We start from the raw sequence: 24,509 nt of genomic DNA on the forward strand, positions 1-24,509 counted from the left end.
TGCAATCACCATTTGTTCCGGTTTCATGCGTGCAACGAACGCTGAAGATTGGGTTGTTCGTTGTCGTTGAAACCTGAACAGGATGTGTGAAATTCGACTCCTGAGGAACCTCACATCCCACCGCTTAAGTAGGTGCACGAGATCTCTGAGCAGGTCAGCACGTTTCACCATTTACGAATCGATACTTATTTAAAAAACTTGACTATTGGGCAAACATGATAGTTTGTTACTACTTTTATATTGAGTCAATACTGTGGCGTACCGGGATTGCTCTCGATAACGTTCGCAGCATATTGTCCTGTTTCTCATTTTTTATGTGCACTAAAAATGCTTGCTTAGATGAGAAATGTGAATGCCGCTAAGATTTTAATTATTAAGAATTTAATTTCCAAGTTATTAAAGGAAATAAAAGTATCTGTTACTTTCTTGATAGCATCTGAATGCAGGTCTATATTCTTCATCTGTTAGAAACGTAATAAATTTGCCACTCAGTTAATAATTAAATGTGCTTTGATATTTTTGTAGGAAAAATATTGTTATTAATAGTAATGGAATAAAATGTTTTCTCAAATATCATAAAATCGAATAATTTTTTTTAAATACTTTGAAGAAATATGTCTAAGGATAAATTTCCACTTTTTCTCCAAACTGAGCAGAAAATACTCCTTAGCAATAGTAAGCGTTTTGAAAATGTTAACATTTTCATAAAGCAGTATATTAGTTTCAATAAATACGGGATACACTTCAATTACATTGTTAAATATTTTTACGTATTAACTGCAACAATTTTGGAGTAATTAAATCTATTAACATATAAATAGCTAACTTTATTCTTCGATTATGTTTTGTGAATCCCATATTCTATGTATTTGTTTATGATACTTATTACAGTTGAGAAGGCAGAGGATCGAATTAAACATATTTTAAAAAGGTATGGAAAACGCATCACATATTTGGTTTAACTTCTATGTTAAAGATCAAACTGCCTGAGTTATTATCAACAGTCTTCAGGAGTAAAGAAGTGTTAAGAATGCCGATAAATGTACTATGTAAAACGATTATTGATGGCTCATGAATGATGCGTAATCTAAAATGTAAAATCTTAAAATAATAATAAATACTGGCACTTTTCCAGTCAATTTATTTTCAAATACCGCTAAATTGAATTCTGTTATTTATTTAAATTATATTAAAATTGCAACCTTTTTAAAGAAAACTAAATGATAATTATCAGTTGTAGATGAGATTCTTATCTTCATATTAGTATGTACCTAATTCTGAATTTCTTGTAATATGACACTGATTTTTTAATAAGGTAGGCAAACAGATTCATATTGCATTTTTGATAAAACTTATAGTTGTTTAGTGTATAATGTATAAGTATATCTCAGCATTATATAATCCCAAAATCCTCAAAATTTCTAAGACTTCTGAATTTGTTGTTTGTTGTTTAACTTTTGAATTAGTTTTTAAAACTTGTTAAGATTTGATTTAAATTTAATCAGTGAACGAGTTTATTTTCCACATTTTACAGAAACTGCTACAATGCTCCGTTTTATCGAATGAAAGAGAATAGAGAATAACAATACATAATCATAAAATTACAGGATATGATTATTAGTCATCATAAAGTGTGCTTGTTCTTGAAGTCTCAAATTTAACACTATATGCTGATATATTAACCATAAAACCATTTAAGTATTTTTTACTTCTCTTTAGTTTACTTACAATCAAAGAAGTTTCTATTAGTCGTTGCTTTATATTAGGTTGAGAAAAAAATAACTGCACTCGTTGTATGATCAACTTGGTGTGTTTGTTATATCTAGCCATCTACTTTTCTTCCGAGCATCATTATAACTTTGCTTGTTACTGAATTTAGATAAAGAATCCATGAAGTAACGGCAAATGACTTGGATCGTTTGCAACAGAACACTCGTTTTATTCTCTAAGCTAAACGACCTTTGACAACCGTGTCTGTTAAATAACATTTGGTAACATATCAAAAGAGTCACTGTATAAAGTCTTGGTTGTTATTCAAGTTTATGATCAAACGGTCTGAAACGTTTTGCAATGAGAAGTTGAATTACAATTTAAAATGCAATAGATAAACATTAGTACTTGCAGACTTGCAATACAACAGGCAGCTTCTAGTAAGAATTCGCAGCGGCACAATGGACTTAAATAAAATCTGAAGATAAAAGCTAAGTGGTACTTAACCTAATTAAAGCAGTTTTGTTTCGAATTATATTTACCATTCAAGACTTTCAGGATTTTAGGAAAGGGGTTCTGAAACTTAGTGAGACCACGGCCTGGTAATTATTTTTTTCAAAAAATACGAGGACCAAGTCTCAGCATATTTACCCGTATGTAACTTTTCAGTGACCTTTAAAATTCGCACATTAAGCTAATTTAAATATTAATAATTAGTTATGACATAATCCTGAAGAGCATTGGTGTACGTTATGCCCCAATTCTGTGACATACAAAATTGCACTTAATTTAGCTATCAGTCATTATACGAAAGAAATCCTGCAATATGTTGCAGTTTCTTCAGATCAGTATCGTTTAATTCATGTGTATTGATTATCATTGAGATATCGAATTCTAATTTCCAAATATTTATAGCCTTATTCAACGAAAAATTTATAATTTTATTATTATGTTGATTTTAATGACGTTTGCTTGAAAAAGGACGCGAAAAAATTATTTATGCATTGTAGTCTAGTGTAAAAATCAGCTGAATATCGGAAACAATAGAATGATTTCAGCATGTTGACGGCATACTTGATACCACATACATGCACCAGATATTTGTAATATATGAAATATGTAATTTTATAAATAAGTAATATAATATAATAAATAAAACGTATCATTTTCTAAAGTTTAATCGTTAGGTCCAACACTCATTAACGTTCTGGATAGAAAAATGTAGGATTTAAAAAAGCAGTGATAAGTCATCAAAAATGTTACACTTAGTGTCTTTTACTACAACGAAGACTACCGCTTTCTAATTATTTTTAGAATTAAAATAACTTCTATATTCGAAGATAATTCAGCAAGATTTAGGTTTCATCATGGCTATCTGTTTTGTTTAACAGAAGAATTTAAATTTCTCATACTTTATCTCCAGGAATCTTTATATTCGGAATAACACTTTTCAAAAGATAAAATAACATTTTTAAGTGAGCTATAAGAAATTTGGTGGATACAATTGACTCCATCGTATGAGGACGTGTGAAATATTTCACTGTTTCCTTCTTGCTGTCATTTAAGTCAGTGTTTGAGTTTCTTCATGAATGATTCGATGTATCCCAGGCCATTTGATATTACTGTGTCTTGGCTTTGAAGTTTTAAGTTCAACTCCCTCATGTGAAGAAAATATACAATGCATGAAAAATAATCAGAGCATGCGCAGTTCAGTAAAAAATTTTGCCCATATGGAGCCACATAAACCAGCTCTGTTTGGAGACGCTAATGCGGTACTCCCTTTCCTGAATGATGAAAGATTTCGATATCTGAAACCTAAAGATCATTTATAAATATTTTCATGTTTAATAATAAGTGACAGTTATATTTGCTACACAGATGTTATTTAGGCACTCACAGAGACACAGATATTATCCTCCTCGGAATTTTTGTAATAAAAGTAATGAAAAAGTCCTAAGCATTCACGAAAAATGCTTAGGAGATTAAAACGAAAACATTTCAGATAAACCTTTTATGACCTGGTGTAACTGACGCATGGAACCGGTACTGGGCTGCGGCTGGCGGTTCAGAAACGCCGCTCTAAACCAACTAGCAACGGCTGCAAATAGTGTGATCAACGAAAGCACTGAGAAAAAACGTTTTCTCAACAGCTAATAAAGATAACATTTACCTTTCTTTGATTAATTAATCCTGCTTTTACTTCTTCTGAAATCGCTGTACTTAATTTCAGTTAGATGGAGTGCGTACCGTAAAGAAAGACAAAACGGGATAGAAATTGAGAAGATTACTTATTAGTAAAATAATAAAACTTAAACGATAATAAAGGTAAAAAATAAACTAATATTTAAGTTTAAAAAACTAATATTTAAGTAAAATATAAAATTAATTAATAAGCAAAAAAATGTAAAGTAAAATAAAAAATACTTAAATAAACAAAGTTTAAAAAAACGAATAAAAATATAATAAGCAGAACAACATTTAACCCCCTTGTAATCAATCAGTCCTACTTGTGCATTTTTAAGCGCTCAGTTTCTCATTTACGTAGAATGAATAAGCAAAGAAGGTAAAAACAGAACCGAAAAATAAGAGTGCTTGTTAACAAAGTAATAAGAATTTAACATAAAATAAAAGTAAACTAAACAATAAACAAAAACTAAAAAGGAAAGCTAAAATTTATGTTAAAATGAAAATAAATTAAACTACGAGTGGATCACAAGTCAACTTTTAACTTCCCCCTAATCAAGCAAATACTTACGTATCTTCTTAAGTACTTTAAATTTAATCTGTCATTACAGCAATCGAAGAAAAGAAGGAAAAAGCAGATTAAAAAAATAAAAGGCTGCTTGTTACAAAAATGATAAAACGTTAAAACTAATACGTTGTAAAACTATAGCCGTCTATCTTCCATAAGATGGATCTTACTCTGTATATGATGCTGCACTCAAATCGAGATTTTCAAACTTTAAACCAGGGGAAGAAATTCAAATACGTAAGATTCTCCTCTTAAAGTTGTAATTATTTTATGCTTAAACTAAGCAGCATGTGTCAATTTTGGAGGGCTTAAGGTGATTCTAAACAACAAATCATATAAAATAATCACCAAAAGTGTGTTTGAATTAGGCAGTAAAATAGTATTAATTCAGGACTATTAAGTTTGGTAAACTAGTTTTTACAAAACCGCAGTTAGCAAACTAAAGCATTTGAAAATAGTTTTACTTAAATAGTAGTTTATTTTAAAGATAAAGATAGAAGCTGAGCGCACAGAAGAGGGCATATGTATCCACCTGAACTTGATAGATAAAGATAAAGTAAGATAAAGTAGGTAAGTCTAAGATTGAAATGATTATTCATGAGTCTAACTCACTAACACTATATTTAAAGCTCAAGATGACTGTGGATGCAACATATAATATATCTAGCAAAAGGTATTTCTTCATCATTTTCAGCATAGATCTAGGTTTCTTAAACGTTTTTCAGGCGCAACCCCTTTTTATCACTGAGATTTTTCGCGACCCCCAGAACACCATAATATTTACAAAAGTTTTGTGGGAACCCATAAGTATTGCGCAACTCCGACACACGCGTCAATGAAACTGTCAATATTTTTCACTTGCACTGTAATATACTATTGCAGTTTTAGGTCATTAACTTTAATTTCTAATTTTTAGACATAGAACAATGTGAAAATTTTAAATAAGTACAGACGAAATGACAGCGTCACGTGCAAAGCAAAGAAAAAATGAATGTTTATATTATAAAAATAATGCGTCGAAACATTTTCGTTTTTCTCTTTGTCTGTATAGTCTTATCTTTGTCTATTTTCAGATACATTGTGTAAAAATATTTGGTAATTGTAAAATTATTGTAATAAGCTAAAGAAATATCAAAACTGCTAAAACGTTTGGCGACCCCCTGCTGCAGATCCCGGCGACCCACAGTTTAAGAAACCCTGATCTAGCTGATCACAGCATGAATATTTTCTCTACCGTTTTCAAAACTGTTCCATTTATATCAAATGATATTGGCTAAAAAGGTACTAAATGTCACCAGAATGTAAAATTTGAAAACTGTTGTGCTCTGCAGTAAAAAAAATATAATTATTAATAATAAATGTAGTAATTCTTTATAAATGGTGTATTATTCCTTAAAAGTCTAATAATCTACTTGAGGACAGAATTAACCTGCTAACGCTCTCCTCTTCCAAAGAAAATATCCAAAATGATCCTTTCTGTTTATTGGAAGTAATTAAAATTTGAATATTCTTTGTTTTAGCAATCTGGACAAACCTAGGGAAACGAACGTTCGGCAGATAACGAGCAATTCACGTTCACCTATATTCAGTAGTTTACCCGAATCATACTTAGACATGAGCTCTGAGGAGATAAAATATAATATATGATACATTGTAGAGACATTAGGTATTTTTTTTTTAAAGTAGGAGAGATGGAAAATGAATAGTGCCCTCGCCGGGACTCGAACCACGGACCTCTCGAATACGCGTCGAGCCTGCTGACCACTAACACCACCAGGGCATGCTAAGAAGGCGGGAGAAATACTAGGGATTAGCAAATCCTGGTGGTGAAGACTTATCATTCACCACCTTTGAGTTCGGGCGCCATTGTAAAGATATTAGTTTTTTTTAAAGCAGGAGAGATAAAAAATAAGCAATGCCCTCACCGGGACTCGAACCATGGAGCTCTCGAATACGCGTCGAGCATGCTGACTGCTATACCACGAAGGCATGCTAAGAAGGCGGGAGAAATACCTTATAACATAAACCTTGAATTACGACATAGTGTATGGGATGAAAATAGGAGAAATGTCCTTTGTGCAAGTAATGTTTTCTCTGCAACTTGAACTAAGTGGCAACGAAGAACAAATAGTAAAATTTAATTTCGGCAATTATCAACGTACGTGAATATTTATTAGGTACGCAGGTTAATTAAACTGTTCATTAATTTTTACTGCAGTGAGCGAGAGAAATGACTAGTTGTGTCAATAAAACTGCTTTTGGATAGAAACTTCGCAAAAAACTCGAGTTTAATGTCCTCGAATTTATAATAAACGAGTCAGAGATGAATGAAATAGAATGCACTAATGAACATTTCGGTGCACCTCCACGAGTTAACTCCAAAAGCGAATTCGGCCCTAGTGAAAACTTACAAAACAACAATTACATTGACCAATGTTGAATCGCGAGCATGCGAGTAAGTTTGAATTGTTTGTTCTCTAACATTTTGTTTTCAGGAAAGTTTGCATGTGCATAAGGGAAATATGAGACGGCTTCGGGCAGAGATACTTTCATATTTCCAAAATGCATTTCTGTCTAACCGAATTTTTCAGGCGAGTTCTTCTGAGAACCCAATGTAAATATTTCAGTCCTGTAGAGAAAGATAAAAAGGAATCAGTGAATCAATTCACGTTTCGTACGTCTTGCCTTATCGATTAAGAGAAGAAATAAAAATTCGTCAGCTAACAGTCACTCAAATAGATTCCACATGATGTTAAATTTTTGGGTAAGTGGTTTAGTGGCTAATAAATGAAATAAATTAGTGAGCTTGCATTATTAGCGTCAATATAGTGGCGCTAATTAAGAGTTACAGACGTTAGTAAATGTGCGTTTTCTATCCGCTGTAGTATAAGAAAAGAGTTAGCATTCGCAATTGCTTGAAATTTTCTGTTGCATTCTTCCTTAACCCTCTGTGCAGGCAAGCCTCCACATTTATTCAACGTCAAGTGTGTTAACTGTGACCGCCGAATTGACGGCTACAACCGGTTTCTCCTTCTTCTAGTGCTGGGGTCCGAAGGTGTAGGACGGCTCTGGCTGTCCTCACCCCGGCTGATGTGTGTGCCATTTTTCTTTTTTCTTCTCGTTTTTGACTGCCATCTCCGTTGCTGGAAGTAGAGCCATGGTATTCCTTCTAGTAAAAAATTGGAATTGAGGATTCAACTAAATAGATCCATATACCTAACACCTGCCGAAAATTAATGATGTTCTACAACTTAAAAACTTCGAGAAGTCTTTCGTATGCACGTGCTTTAATCTTTCCTGATGATTTAAGAATTCGCCTTGTTCTTCTTCGAAAAATATATTGGTACAGCGATCTAACTCAATTTCTGCCGTTAAATTTTGACTGTTGCTTCTCACCGAGACTTTGTTTCACGTTGATGGAGTGAGATCTACTTTGATTTGAGTACAACGCACAACTCGTACGAGATGTTCCGATTCAAAATTATAGGACTGATATTCTTCTGTCTGGCCGAAAATTGCTTAATTTATGTTAGTACTTATTCAAAATTTAATAATGTCAAAGATATAATAAATATTAATTGAATTGTGTTATTTGAATTGTCATCCTTTGGGGTAAGTTATTTTAATTTCATATTTCTCTTTTAGATCACACATTTCTATCTGCATAATTGTAAGTATTTAAGGGTTATTGCGATCCACAACGCGATCTACCAATCCAGCAATTTATTAGATTTTACATTTATTAATCTTTGATTCACACCACCCATTTTCACATTTTGTAACACCCTCTAAGCGGCAAGGCCGTATGTATGTTACGGTGAAACACCGAAATCTGGAGAATGTCGACTTTCACCGGTGAATGTCAACATTCACCTAGTCGCTTGGTGTATGTCCGAAACATTTTCCAAATACTCTGACTTACCAAATACTTACACCAGTAAATGTCAACATTCACCACCTACTAATGGTGAATGTTGAACATATAAGAATATTATATTTTCTTCTCCGTAATTCAGTCGCGAGAAAACGCACTTGAAACTTAAAATAAGAACTTAAGAACATAAGAACTTAAAACACAAAATGAGAAAGGAAAATAATAGAAGCTAAAAACTTACTAAATTATGTGATTCAAATCTTATTTATTGCAACAACTTAAACTATTATGACACTTTGAATTGCACAAGAGGCCCTTGCTTTTACCACTGCATTTATTTGTGAACACTTCCTTTTGCAATGACAGCGTGTTCATACACTCCTCTTTTTTCGACCTACATCAGATCTGTGATTGTCGACATGCACCGGTGAGGGTCCGAATGTACAAGAATGTAATGAAATATTCGATCTTTCACCGGCGTATTTGGTGAATGTTGACATTCTCCGGTGAAAGTCGACATTCTCCAATTTCGGTCTTTAACGGTAACATATATACGGTCTAGACTATTATTTGTCATATCTGTAAGAACGTATATATGCGTGCATATAAAAATATGTCAAAGAAATTAAGGCGATATATCAGAAGTACACAAATTCAAGTATGAAATACTTGGAGAGTTTTTACATTAAAATCAAAAAAAAAATAATTTGTTCTCATAGTAGCTTTGGGAAATTTGTGCTTTCTTAGCGAAACACCTGGCCGCTCAAAGTGTAAAAGTTTCTTAAGAAAGTTTGAGCTTTAATCTGCTTAAGCATTTCAGTGTATATGTCTGAAATATAGATATTTAAAATTACTGGATTTTGGTCACTTCAAACAGCTTAAGATAAAAAGCATATAAAATTTAATTAGTGGCAGTAGACAATTAATAAAGCGTGAATTTCATATAAGACCGGTTTTAAAAGTTAATTGCTCACTTTTTATGCGTTTTCTTATTTTTAAAATTTTTTCTGGTTTCAACAGTTAACATTGCGCATATTTCTTATGTAAGATAGATTTATATTGACTGCTTTTTGTTAATTTATTAACTTCTTGGATCTTTTTTTTTCTTTTTTCTGTTCACCATCTCTATTTCTATTATCGTTATTTAATTTCAATCTTTTTATTACATTTATTAAATTTCCGTCATATACATAAATGATACTTAGTTAAACAATTTTGGCAAAGCACTCGAAGGCTATCTGCCTCAGAACTGATGCCTTCGTGGAACATTCTAAAAAAAAAAAACTGAGTATATGAAGATCATGAGGGAAACCACGAAGAAATTATGATGCCAACACGTTCATCGAGAAGCTAATATGGGATAAACTACCAGTATCCAACAGTCGTATTCACTCGCCCATGATGGATCTTTAAGTAAAAATGTAAGAGGTTAAAATAAAAGAGATATGTTCTGTGAAGAGAGCTAGTATAGCCCTTGAACAGAAAATAGTTTTACAAGTTAGTATCCAGAACAAAAAATTCAAAATGAATATAAATTTTAAAATGTTACTCCGCAGAACTAAAAATCTACTAAAAACTAATGGAAGAAAAATAAGCTGGGGTTACAAAAGATGCAAATCGGAAAGTTCCTACTCCAGTTCACAATCTAAAAATATCTTTGCCGTATCATTTTAAAAATCATGTTGTTTACTTTCTTTTACCAACAGTTTTGAACAAGTGTCCTTTTGGAAATGGAACATGGTCTATGCTCTCATATAAATTGGTGAAAAATAATAAAAATCTTCTAATGATTTTGAATTTCTAATTTTTAAAGGAACAGCAATTAATGGAAGTATAAAACTGCCCTTTGTCATGAAATTAGGCATAAAATCTTTCGAAAAAAGTAGGAAACGCTAAGAAACACTTAAAGAAACTGAAGGCAGGTTAATGTGATGGCATGAACCAAATGATTTACTTTTAGCGTATTGCTTGAGAAGCAAATACTGGTCCTTTTCGGAAAAAAATACCACTAAATGCAACTTAAAATAATAAAGCTAGATGTAACAGTTTCATTTTTCGTGGCTTTACATTGCAAATAAGGAAAATGGCCTACCATAATAGTTTGGATTTTAACTGGAAATTTTAATAAAATTTTATTAAAACTGTATTAAAACGAGATCATAAAATCACTAAGATATTTGCTTAATTTGAGGAAGGAAAATCCTTCATTAAATAGGGCCCACCAGCGCCCGAGCGGTAAAGGCGCTGAACACTGGTAGTTCGGTTCGAGGTTCGAATCCCGCGAACGAGTTGGCTTCATGGGCGTTTTCGTGGTTTTCCCCATGTTTAACGTGTATACAAGCTAGTTTCCCTTAGAAAGTCCTCCACGAAGGCATCCCTCCCCTTAGGCAGATAGCCTTAGTGTGCTTTGCCATAATTAAATACACCACACCACCTTTATTAAATATTCGATGGACTTCGATAAATTTCTGAGCTTTTAATAATAGTTGTTAAACTTTAGGTAGACCATGTGCATAAGAAGCGGATAACAGACCGGTCGCATAGTCTTTCTCGTAGATCTTTTTCTTAATCCAAAGTTTTATTTAGCTGCCAAAAAATTTGAAGTAAACTGTATTAGAGGACAGTCGACGAATCACGGAACAGATGACTGCAGAAATTTGAAGGGGGAGATGCTTTGCTTTGATATAATGTAAAATACAAATCTTGTGTCACTTTACTGTTTTGAATCTCTGAAATTTTAGACTGATCTTTTTATGATACTCAGCTTAGAGTTTTAGTTTTCTATACTTAATTCTGCAGTTTCAGTTTCCTGTACTCGATTTCCTAGTTTCATTTTTATCATACTCGGATTTTCTGCCTTGCTTATAATTATTCTGACATTATTCTACATTACTTATTGTAAGTATAAATAGAAATTTTCTGCATTTTAAAATACATTTTCTCGGGGAGATGAAACTCTATTTACAAACCGCAGAGTTATGCACTAAAAATATGTAGGGGAAATGTATACGTGGTTAAAAAAGTACACAAAAATGGCATAGTATTGGGTTACAAAAACGTCTCCGCGTTTTTTTGCCACTAGATGGTGTTCATACCTATATATCCGGCAACACTCACTCGATTGTCTCAAACATGTGCTTAAAAGGTGACATTCAGCTCCCAATGTTTGTTCAAATAGTTTTCTAATTCGTTGCTCATGTCAAAAGTTATATTGATTTAAAAATGAGTTAAATAGCTCAAGAAATACGCTATGTGATGCTTGTTTAATATAAATATATATATATATATAAACGCTGCAAAAACATGCCGAAAATTCTGTGAAGTGTACGGTGAGAATGCTGTGAGTAAATAAAGTACCCAGGAGTGGTTTGCTCGATTCCGTTCCGGAAATTTCGATGTCAAAGATGCATCTCGCTGTGGTCGGCCAGTCACTGAAAAAGTTCGATGAAATTTTGCAAGTGGTGGAGCAAGACCGGCACGCAAGCTTTTAGAAAATAGCGGAGGCACTAAACATCAACCGCATGACAGTTTGAAATCATTTGAAAAGAGCAGGCTACAAAATGAAGCTCCATGTTTGGGTGCCACTTGAATCGAATCATCACAGGTGATGAAAAATGAGTGAAATACTAGAATATCAAACGCAAGCGATCATGGTCAAAGGCTGGTGACCTTCCACAAACGACTTCAAAGCCTGGATTGTCGGCACACAAGGTTATGTTGAGTGTTTGGTGGGATTGGAAAGGAATTGTCCGTTATGAGCTGCTGGAACCTGGCGAAACCATCAATTCGGCCCTATACTAGACACAACTCCACCGTCTGACCGAAGCAATCCAAAAAAGAGCCACCAGAGTTGGCCAACAGAAAGGGCGTTATGATCCATCATGACAATGCGCGGCCTTATACATCTTTGATGACTCGGAACAAATTGACAGGACTTGGCTGGGAAGTTTTGATGCATCCACCATATGGCCAAGTTTTTCGACAATAAACTGCAGAAGTACTACACCGATGGAATTATAAAAAAAGGGTAAAGGTCATAGATTAGAATGATCAATATTCACTTGATTAAAACTGATATTCAATAAAGAAAATTTGTGTTCAAAAATGTACCAACAAACCGCGGAGACCTTTTTATACGGCCCAATAAATGATTACCTTGAACTAATACGTAGATATCTCAGTATGGAATTAATTTAGACTGTAAATTAAATCCTGTATGATTTACACTTTCTTTTCTAATAGAGCCAGTATAAATCCGGAGGCTCCGGAGAGGAGGAACAAAGGGTTGCAGTTTGGTATCCTCAAAAGTATTTCAGATATTGCAGACAGATTTTTTTTTTTTTTTCAATACATTCAACAGAATTCAACTGTAGAGTTTGGGCTGGGCAATTCAATCGAATGCTGTTCTTTTTTCATTCAAGTTTTGCATCTACGCGAAATGATCGATGAACTGAGCAAACTATGGGGCTACAAATTTCTAAAAAGACAGCATGCGAAATGACATATATGTATCTCTTGTTTCTTACAGAACCTTGTTGCAATGTGTAGAATGGTGCAGCCATTTATCATATTTTTTCTTCAGATAAGCAAACCATCGTTATGAGAATTGGTTTCTCATGGACATTCTGCGGAGAGTTGTATATTTCATGTTTTCTGTAAATAAAATGACTATGAAAATTAGTATTTAAATTCGTTCATCACTAACTCACTTATGAGTTAGTCATGAAATTTCTACTTTTGCGAGTTAGAATATTTATGCGAATCCTGATATACTTTCGTACCTCATTTGCTTTCTTTTTCCTTAACTCTTCATGTTCTACGCATCAACAGCGGTCTAGTTACACGTTTTCAGTTTTGTTATTTTCAAATTAGCCTATACTCTTAATTTCCAGATAACATTTTATTGGTAATTGTGTACAATATACAATTTCCGAAGTTATCCTTTAATTTTGAATACCAATGTGTGTATATATGTGTATACATAAATATGTAAGATAAAAAATATGTGATTCAAAATTATAATTTAAACTAACGGTAACTCTTTAATTCTATTTCTCTGTTTTAAAAATCGTAATAACTTCCCTGGATTGCGTCATTTCTAGATCATTCCTTTTTGCATAGCCTGCGCAGCGCTGATGATAGTAATAATTGGAAACTGGAACTTTAAACCAAAACTTTTCTCTTCATGTGCTTCCATCTTGCATAACTACGCACTTCAGCTTCGCTCTCTGCCCTGCTAGGATGTAATCTCGCTGTCTTGCTTGTTATCGCTATAATATCAAAACTGTAAATATTGTAAATAGGCACAACTAGAGTGCCAAGTGAACTGTGGCCACAAACATCAACTGGAAAATAAAAATGGAATTAAAACTGCCTCGACTGCCAAGTTCTCATAGATATTAACAAATCAACATAAAAGCATACTACACAATCAAATTTCTTCAATATGGATCTAAGTACGCATCAACACGCTGTTCCGTCTTTTCCTTGCTTATAATATATATATATATATATATGAAGCAAACTTACCAATATTGAGGACGTAGTACGTAAGGTAGAGTGTTGAATCCGTAATGAACAGCAAAAATTTTGATTACGCAGAATGTTGAAATGCTGATTCATAATGAATAGGAAACTGGCTGTTGAAGCAGATTAAATCTTTATTTTTATTTCAGTAAACATGTTGCGGCTACAAAAAACTCGGCACTCTACTTTTTCGCGTTTTAAAATGCTTACATTTTTAATAGCTTTGCAGTATGAAGAGAGCAGCAGTCCAGCTAGGCCGAAGTGTCAAAAGCAAGTGCAGTTGTGTTCAGGGTGAAATCTTGATTCAGAATGAGTTACTTTCAGTTCTATATGCATTTGATTGGATAATCAATACTGCTGCAAAATTATTATTGGTTGTTTGAGTTTTGGTTCCATTTACATCACCAGTCTTATGTAAGAGTCATATGACAGAGATTAGTCTCGAAATGATGTAGTGCAGAAAAAGATTACAATTTTTAGAATAAAGAAGCGTAAGCATCAAAGGACTATTGTTAATTTAAATTGTAATTTATCTTTTACGTATTTTTTAGTTTTCTTACACACACACACTTTTAAATTTTTGAATTTTTTTAATTTATTATATTTTGCATTATTACCACAACTTGTTCTGCTGTCTGCGCGCGATTGGATTACTATACATATTGCTAAATTTGAACTGTTTTTTACTTTGTATTTAGTAAGTTTGAATTGTTGTTTACTGTGCATTTATTTAGTTTTGAACTGTTTTTTTGCTTTTTTTTTAACTTTGTATTTATTCATATTATTTGTATTTATTCAGTTTTAGCAATATATATATATATATATATAATATATATATATATAATATATATATATAATATATATATATATAATATATATATATAATATATATATATAATATATATATTGCTAAAACTGAATGATAGAAATAAATTCTATCTCTTTCTGAGTTATGAGAAATATAAATTAAAAATTCTTTGGGCATTTTTAAATTTCATAAAAATTCTCAACTGCGAATGAGTATTTTCTAATTTCTGTAAACAGTTTTATGTAAACTTCAAAAACGACATTTAAGTTTTGGGCAGTTAAACCGGAATAGCATCGCAACATTTAAACCAAATTTTGAATTTTTATTATCCCTCATCCATAAAGTGGAACAGTTTGACGTGTAGTAGATTTTATACTGATCCCTAATTTGTCTGAAGTTTCTCTACCGAAGGATGAAAAACAGTAACATTGTTAAGGGAAAATTCTTTTCATCGTTATTTCATTGTTTTCTTAGCTACAAGTACTTAAGTATCTTTAAAAGTTTATTTATTTATATACGTTTTTCTTATTTTGCTTGAAAGGGATCATAACATAATTAAAATTTCCCATTTTTTATGCAGGTAACTCTCGCAAACTATAACTTGTAAAGATTTTTTATGCCATTTGCACTGACGTTAGGAGTGTGGGTCCAATATCAGCTGTTCAGAAGATAAAGAAACAGTCAATGTTTTTTAAATTACTTGGGCAAATATGAGAAAAATCAAGATAATTAAGTTTCAACAGTCTGGTCTAAAAATCAAAAATAAGATGAATTATGAAACAAGCACTCAAACATATGTTAAAACTTACTTCCTAAGAAACTAAATACATTGCTTTAGAAGCCAATGTAAAGTTGACATGGGAAAAAAAGCAGGTTTCTTTCATTTAAGAATTTAAGGCACAACAAAAATATCGAAGCTCTGTTGCATGAGAGTATGCTGAGCTTCAATCTTGTCTTGCGCTAAAATTATATTCTGAATTTTAGAATACAGAATACTGACTATGCTTACGTTTGAAATTTTCCACAATTTCTTAATGAAAGGGAAGATAATTGAAAACATTTCTTGAGACTTCAATAGTAATAAGTCACAAGAAATGTTTCAAGGCAGTCAGAATCTACCTCTGCTAGAACTTAGAAGATTTTGAGAGAAATAGTAATTTCAACTGAAGATAAGTTTAAACATTTCTCTGTTATGAAATTTAATAGTTGTAAGAGCAGGAAAATATACTAGTCATATAATTTTTTTATTATTTAGTATGACTGATATTTATACTAGCTAGTGAATGTACATTTACATTTACTGGGAGAAATAAAGGACAATTTACAGTCATAAACTGAGCATAAAAATAAGCAATAAACACCAGAGACATAAGAAACGTGAACCGATATCTCGTGTTTGAAGGTGAGTAAAATCTTATTGACATTAGACAAAAAAAAAATTGTATTTAAATTTTAAATGTATAAGATACCAGTTTTGGCTGGTCAGAGACTTGAAAATATATTATATAGAATATTGCTGATAGTAAACGCTGGTAGCTCGCAAAGTACAAATTGTCATTGTAAAGTAGTGACAGCTATATTACTTTCTCAACAGTTAAATTTTAAGTTTTTCACCATTTTCTCTCTTTTTGTTTCAGTAACAATAGTACAAATTCCGCAATGTATATAAATGCGAATATATGCGAAAATAAGTTTAAATATTGCGGTTTCTTAACTGCACCTTTGCTGAATCCTATTCAGAATAATTCCTATTTGCGGAAACGCTTGTCACTTTTGAGAATATGGTCCTGCAATGCTAGCCAGCCGAATTTGTTTTTTAGGAATAAATGAAGGCGTAAATTAGAAAGCACATTTGCAGGTGTATGTTTGATTTTGTAGCTTAAGTTACGAGGCAGTAATGGCTTTATACCAGCCGTTAGATATTTGTTCCCAAGCTTGCGAATCCTGAAGTCTGCGGTTATATTACTCAAGTTAAACCATAAGCTGTAGTTTAAAACCCTTTTCGGCTCAGTGTTCCACTACATGGAACACCCAAATTAAATCGCTTCTGAAACCTTTAAATTCAACCGTAAATAGATAAAAATGCCTTTATAATATACTTTGAACTTTTCTTTTTAAACAGTAGATAGCAGCATATCACAAGGAGACACAGAATTTTCATTTATTATGTGTTATTAAAATCCACTTTTTTTCAAGTAATTTTCTCTATTTTATTAATGATATAAAAAATTTTATTTGGAAAAAAAAAATTAGCCATAATTTTGCTGGCCGTACTCCAAATTATTTGTTCTATATTTTTTTTTTTAATCTTTCATACAAAAACCACACGCAGAATCATTGAATTAAGCCGGTGGTTCCATTAGCGGGAACACTGCGCCTTTAGCGATCTCATGCTGTTACGAATCAGAACATCTGTGCTATTAGGCGAGAACATCCGTTGTTTACGTTTTCTGTTTCCGTTGTTTTGGTGTGGGGGGGTGAATGAATTCAAACAAAGCAGTATTGAGGGGTGAGGGGTGAGGGGTGTTATGAAAGCCTTAATACTGGCATCTCGAATTTTTTGGGAGTAGATTTTTTTTTTTTTTAGGCGGGAATTTTATTAGTAGCTTGACTCATCTTTACTTAGACCTGCGCGAATTTTTTGCTGTCGCTTTTTAGTCTCATTCCCGTTTATTTTCAATAATTGTGTAGATAGTTTTCGTGTATGTAATATTATAGGCTTATTTTTCTTTATTGTTAATATTAAACGTAGTTAATTATTTTAATCGTAGTTGGTTTGTGCTTCCATCAAAAAGGTGTGACTTACTTTGAACAATTTCACGAAGTCAAGAAATAGGAAAATTTGTAAATATTTTTGTATATAGGACTCTTGTATATAGATATTTATCTCATTTATCCGTATATATTCAAGAATATTGTGTATATCCTAGAAACCATGTATACAGCCATAATACAAAGTTTTTTCATTCTTATACAAACGCTTCTAGTCATTTTCGTGCTTCACTGCAATGCTCGCTTAGTCGCACTTTTAAAAGCTCTGGCGGCGCAGTGTTCCACCTCATGGAACACCCACAGAATTAAAACGGTAAGTGCAATTTTTACAAACTTTTACCTGTACACTCCTTTAGGACTAAATAGACTGCATACACCTTTTTTTATTGAAATTCCGACGTTAACGTATAGTGCGCCGCAAAGGGTTAAACAAATCTTTAGTTGCCATTAAGTTAGTAATTTTGCAAGTTCTTTTATAAGGTATTTCTCTCGCCTTCTTAGCATACCTTCGTAAAGTAGTGGTCAGCAAGCTGGGTGGATATTCCAGAGGTCCGTGTTTCGATTCCCGGCGAAGACGTTGCTCATTTTTCATCTCTCCTGCTTCCCTATAGTGCCATTAACTTAGTTTGGCGGAACAGGTTAAGTAAAGGGACCATCTCTCCTGCTTCTAAAAATAACCTAGTGTCTCTACAGTGGCGCCCGAACTAAAAGGTGGTGAATGATGATGCTTCACCACCGGGATTTTGCGACTGAGTCCCCTAATCCCCAATCGCCTTTTAAAAGGAGGAGTATATAAGGTATTTCTTCTGCCTTCTTAGCATGCCTTCGTAGTATAGTGGTCAGTACGCTCGCTGCGTATTCGAAAGGTCCGTGGTTCGAGTCATGTCTCTACTCTTTATTATTTACTAGCTTCACCTTCACACGTAATGTAGCCTAAGAAAGGTGAAAGACAAGTAGAAGCATTTAAGTTTAGAGCGGCAAATACTACACAGCTATAAAACTTTAAGCAAGATTTAAGATTAAATTTCAGTGATCAATGTTTAGTTGATGCAAAACTCAAAATCTATTCAGTTTTAATTTATTTGTAATCAACGGTTTTTGTGTGTAATTTTATAGTTAAATTCTTTATATTAACCGATTTCATTCACAAATGTATGTGCTACAAAATGTTTAAATAAAAACGGGCTCAGCAATTTAATTTAACTGTATTGGAGTTTAGAACATTTTATTTTATTTTTATTTCTCTCACCACTCCATTTTAACCTTTCATTTGTTATATTTTTTCATTTAACATTTGTGATGCATTAAATTTAATGTATTTCATCATATTATTTTTTTATTATTTATGTTTTATTTTATTATTATTTTTATTTATAGATTTTTATTTTAGTTGGTGTTATTTTATCTAACTTTTATAATCTTCCATAGAGCTCCGGCACTTTTAATTTCAGATTTTAAGATCTGATCGTTACATATAGGTAAAACTCACAAACGCCGACAAAGTTATAGTCTGTGCCTCTCTCCAACTTTGGATACGTTATTTAACGCAAACATCCTTAATTTGTTTAACGTAAAATTGCTACTAAAAATGCGAAATTTCCATGAGCATTTGTAACTTTAGGCTGTTTCCAGTTATATTAGACACGCCTAATGTTATTAGCAAATCGCCCAATAAAAATGTAATATTGGCTGTTTTTAACCATTTAAAGGTACAAAATGATACTTAATGTAAAATATAAAGCTTTAAATATTTCATAAATCACAGCAGTAGAGTATATAATAGTAAGTACGCTTTATTTTGTGACTTTCAAATAAATTTTGTTTGCTAAAGTGTATTTTAGCATAACATTCTGTTTGATTCGGATACTTATGTTGGGAGAATGAGTTTTTATTAATTAATGCAGTAAATTGTCGATGGTATACTGTTTTCCTTTAGGAATTTACTAACCGCATTGACGGTCTAAATCCAAACGTATTAAAAATATTACTTGCCACGAGAAGCAAATCCACTCTCAACTAAAAAGCTCTCGCTTGTTTTTTGGAAACAAACGAAGGCAATTTTTAAAATGTATGTAAGTAAAACTAAAAGGATAATTAAAAGGCTACCTGTGTTTTTGTAATTACAATACACATATATTGAACACATTACTACCAACATATTGGGTCACATAAAAAGTCTCCGCGGGTTTTTGCCACTAGATAGTGTTAATGCCTACACATCCGTCAATACTCAGCCGATTGTCTCAAACGAACATGTGCTTAAAAGGTTACATTCAGCTTCCATTGTTTATGAAGATAGTTTTCTAATTCGTTGCTCGTGTAAAAAGTTATATTGATTTGAAAATGAGTGAAATATCTGAAGAAAAACACTATGTGATGCTTTATTACTATAAAAAGGGTAAAAACGCTGCAAAACCATGCCAAAAAAGGTGTGAAGTGTACGGTGAGAATGCTGTGAGTGAATGCAAAGAACCCAGGAGTGGTTTGCTCGATTCCGTTCCGGAAGTTTCGATGTCAAAAATACACCTTGCTCTGGTCGGCCAGTCACTGAAAAAGGTCGATGAAATTTTTCAACTGGGGTAACAAGACCGGCACACAAGCTGTCAGGAAATAGCGTCAGTGTCAGGATGTCAATAAACATCAACCACATGACAATTTGAAATCATTTGAAAAGAGCAGGCTACAAAAAGAAGCTTGATGCTTGGGTGCCTCATGAGGAATTCTCCATTATGAGCTCTGCAACTTGGCAGAACGATCAATTCGGTCCTGTACTGGGCACAGCTCCGACCGTTTGAACGAAGTAATCGAGAAGAGCGACTAGAATTGGCCAACAGAAAGGGAGTTGTGTTCCATCATCACAATGCACAGCCACACACATCTTTGATGACTCGGAAGAAATTGACGGAACTCGGCTGGGAAGTATTGATGCATCCACCTTATAACCCGGATCTTACACCGTCTGATTACCATTTGTTTCGGTCTCTGTAAAACTCTCTTGATGGTAAAAAATTGACCGACCGAAGCGCCACTGAAAATCACTTGGCCAAATTTTTCGACGGTAAATCACAGAAGTTCTATGCCGATGGAATTATGAAGCTGCTCGAAAAATTGCAAAAGGTCATACATAATAATGGTCAATATGTATTTGATTGAAATTGATTTTCAATAAAGAAAATTTTATTCAAAAATGTACCAAAAACCGCGGAGGCTTTTTATATGGCCCAATATAATAGATGCTAAATACAAATACAGTTCGCTATAATTGAATTTTAAATCATTTTAAAAATTTTGAATAATTGGCAAAAACTTTTCATAGTTTGCTTGTATTAAATATTCTACAAAAAAGCATGTTTCTTGCAGTCTACTATATTAAGAAAAATTATTTGTATTTATTAGGTTATTCCGCAAATCTGTAAATAATTGCTCCAGCATCGAATTTATCTAACAAAACCTTTTCAATGGATGACAGCGTATATGATTTTAAGTTCTCAGATGGTGAGTTTCTTAACCTTGCTTATATAGTCTAGTTTTGAAAAATGTCCTCGCACATTGCTGTTCAATAATTGATAGTGTGGTGAAGATTTTATAATGTTTCATAAACGTTATTACATGTATACCTTGTCATTAAGTCTGCTGTACGTTAGAAATGTTAACAAACAGGATAAATCTCTATACAAAGTGTCTCAAAAAGGAGAGAAATTTAAAACCGAAGTGTAGAAAAGAGTATAGTAACTGAAAGAAATTCAGTTGTGGTAATGAATAATACAAAAGACACCATCGCATACATAATGCTCACCGACTAGTAGATATATGCTTTCAAAACAACATCTAATTAAAATTTTAAGTCAAACGGGATATACTTCCTTTCAGTTTTTCAACCGTAGCAGGTCGACTGGCAACTTCCTACACAGTATGCAGTTTCGTGGGAATTTTACGGTAGATTTTTTGATTGCCAAGTAATACCCCATCCGAACGATACACTTGCGGCCCCCAAGATACTCTGAGCTGACTGTCCGTGATTTGTAAAGTGTCCGTAAAGAGAAAGCATGCCGTAGTCGACCTGCTGCAGCTGAAGAATTGGAACAAAAACTCTAGGAGAAAAAGGTTAGATTCTTGTGGACATGTCACGTCAAGCTATATAGGAATATCTTCCGAAAAATATAGAAATTTTTGCTTGTAATCTGTAGTCATTTCAAAACAATATTCAATTTGAAGAACTTCATGACTAAATTTTTCTTGCAAGAAATGCTTTATAATTTGGATGTTAACAGAATTTTAGCCAGATATGTAAGTAGCAAGTCCATCACCGCCTTTATTTTGAGTGTTTCCTTGACATGTTTGATTATTTAAGCATCCTAACGAATTATATTTTGTCATGAGTTTCACTGTTTCACATTATCATGATCAAGAGCCTTGTTTTGCAGAATGTAGCCTGATTTTTAGCCTGGTGTAGCCTCGAAAAAAAGTACTTGTTAGTACCCTAATATGTAATGATACCTTTAATCCACATGGCAGTATTCTTCTGCTTCAGCACTTCATTAAATTAATAAAGACGCAAACTATTCTCTAAGACGGCAATTAGCCAGTGTGGTAAACTGCTGAAATGCAGAACAGTTCTCACATGTGTTGTTGAAGATTCGTTTAAAGAGAAGCTCTGATTAAAACACGTCTACAGGTATTAAAGCCACAAACAAAACTGAAGCAATACAAGTATTCTATGACTCGAAAGCCATGTAGCATGAACAATATACACATCCATTTTCTGTGTTATAGTCGTTTGTTTAGTCATTTTTGTTTAATGTCGTAGATCTGTGTCATGCATGATTTTACAAGCGAACATCATGTAATAAATCAAATGATTGGAATGGAGAGTCAGTAAAAATTGATGTCGTTAAGATTTCAGAAGTTGATCTTAGCTTGTAATCTGGTTGAATTTTTAGGAATGTGGCAGTAATAAAAATGAATGCTTATATAACGCATGCATTTCCCTCACATAATCCAATTCAAAACTACTTTCCAGATTTGCATATTAAAAGAAACTTTATTATTTAATTACTTTATTAATTCTTTTATTAAAACAATAATTGAGCGTGAGTTTTAGTTGCATTATAAGGTATTTTTCCCTCCTTCTTAGCATGCCTTCGTGGTGTGGTGGTCAGCACGCTCGACGCGTATTTGAGACGTCTGTGGTTCGAGTCCCGACGAGGGCATTGCTCATTCTTCATCCCTCCTGCTTTCAAAAAATACCTAATTTCTCTACAGTGGAGCCCGAACTAAAAGAGTGGTGGATGATGATTCTCCACCACCAGGATTTGGCAACTGGGTCCCCTAATCCCCAGTCGCCCTTTAAAAGTGTAAGTATATAAGGTATTTCTCCCTCTTTCTTAGCATGTCTTCGTGGTGTAATGGCCAGCACACTCGGCGCATATTCGAGAGGTCCGTGGTTCGAGTCCCGGCGAGGGTATTGCCCATTTTTCATCTCTCCTGCTTCGAAATAACCTAATGTCATAACAGCATATAGTAATAATATTAGAATTTCTAATACATTTCCAGGCTACTAAAATGTCATTTATAAAATTTACTTATTATTTTTCATCAATATTCATTATATTTTGTTTATCATCAATGTATTTATTATTTTTTAATAAAGGCATCCTTTTACATTGGAGGTCTCCGTCCCATCGAACAAGCTGACATCCTCTCCAGTCTGCCAATGACGAGCGAAACCAATGACGTCCAGATGTTATAGTAATTAAGAATGCAAGTTTACAAATGCTGTAAAAGCCTTCATTCCTCCATGAAGTTGAAGAAGAAGTTCCTTTCTTACCTTCTCTTCCTCCTCCACAAACTAGTACATTTAGTATGTGTTCGCATTACAATGCATTTCAAGTATTTACTGTTACAGACGTGCGAATAACAGTTACAAAATATGCTTTAAATTCTTCGTATTTAAAATCTGCATAATTCTTAGTTGTTGTTTTTTTTTAACCGAATGCAACGAAATTTATTCTTAAGAGCAGTTTTTTGAATTTTTGAAATGTAATATATGAATAAAGAAAGCTAAGGAAGTTCAATTAATTTATCAAAAATAATTTATGCGTCATGATGAATACAGGTCATGTGGTAAGTATGTATAACATGTATTCGCATATCTATTAACAATTTTAAATTAAAAAATAGTTAAAGTAGTTTTCTTGAAATGTCAATTCAAATTAATTTAATTAACAACTTACAATTACTTTAATTACATTCTAATAAATCAAACTATATTTTGGCATTCAGTTTGCAAATTGTGATTTGATATTTTAGAAAACGTCTCACATTGTTGGATATATGAAAAGGTCAGCTGTTTCTTTCTGCATAATAAAGTGCAAAGTATCAAGTACTTCTCAGAACAAATTATTGCTCTGCACGTTTATACCAAATAGTAGAGAAAAAGAAGAATGATCATATGTGAAAAATTTGGAATGAATGAGAAAACGTTTGAAAGCGAATGAATTTCGCTGTTAATAGAGCCTTAAGTTATTTTATTCTTAATAATTATAGACACAGAATTAACATTTTATAACTCGAAATTCAGTCATAAACAGCTAAATTTTATGTCGACGGTTTTTATATCATATCAACGAATTAAATAATAGTAATAATAGTAACAAACATTTACTGTGCTCAAACTTCAGATCAAAAAAGCAGTTCAGTAAGCTTGATAATTTTTAAAAAGATAAAGAGGGCGTTAAAAAAAAGGGGACAAAAATAAGAAATTGGTGGTTAAAAAATGTCTATAAAGTTTAAATTAAATTGAAGATTAATTTTCACCTAGAGTTGTGTATTTACATACTAAACTACAGTTTGCTTACAAATAATGTTTACTACTTCAGAATGTTCAGAGGAATGTTTTGTTTGCTCTGTACTCTAGTGTAACTAATATTAAATGACCCTTTATATATCAGGGTATTTGAAGCTGGTTAAAGAACTCCTTTGCTTCTTTCAAGATTTTATACACTTTTGGTCATATAGCTTTTGCAGTACTGATCCACTGGAAGCTGTGTAATTCTTTAAATTTTGAG

At 32.8% G+C, this 24,509-nt stretch overlaps 1 protein-coding gene across 1 annotated transcript; it reads left to right on the plus strand.

The window, feature by feature from the left end:
- On the plus strand, nucleotides 1–23,820 carry LOC146992985 (uncharacterized). The gene is made up of 3 exons (XM_085809104.1): nucleotides 1–153; nucleotides 22,577–22,796; nucleotides 23,093–23,820. The coding sequence occupies exons 1-3, from the start codon at nucleotides 83–85 to the stop codon at nucleotides 23,189–23,191; spliced, it is 390 nt and encodes a 129-aa protein (XP_085665230.1). The 5' UTR covers nucleotides 1–82; the 3' UTR covers nucleotides 23,192–23,820.
- Nucleotides 23,821–24,509: the final 689 nt, after the last annotated feature.

This window comes from Stegodyphus dumicola, chromosome X2 (assembly GCF_044657685.1).
Source record: "Stegodyphus dumicola isolate Sdum_Otavi_A_Nest chromosome X2, ASM4465768v1".
In the NCBI taxonomy this organism is placed as follows: Eukaryota; Metazoa; Arthropoda; class Arachnida; order Araneae; family Eresidae; genus Stegodyphus; species Stegodyphus dumicola.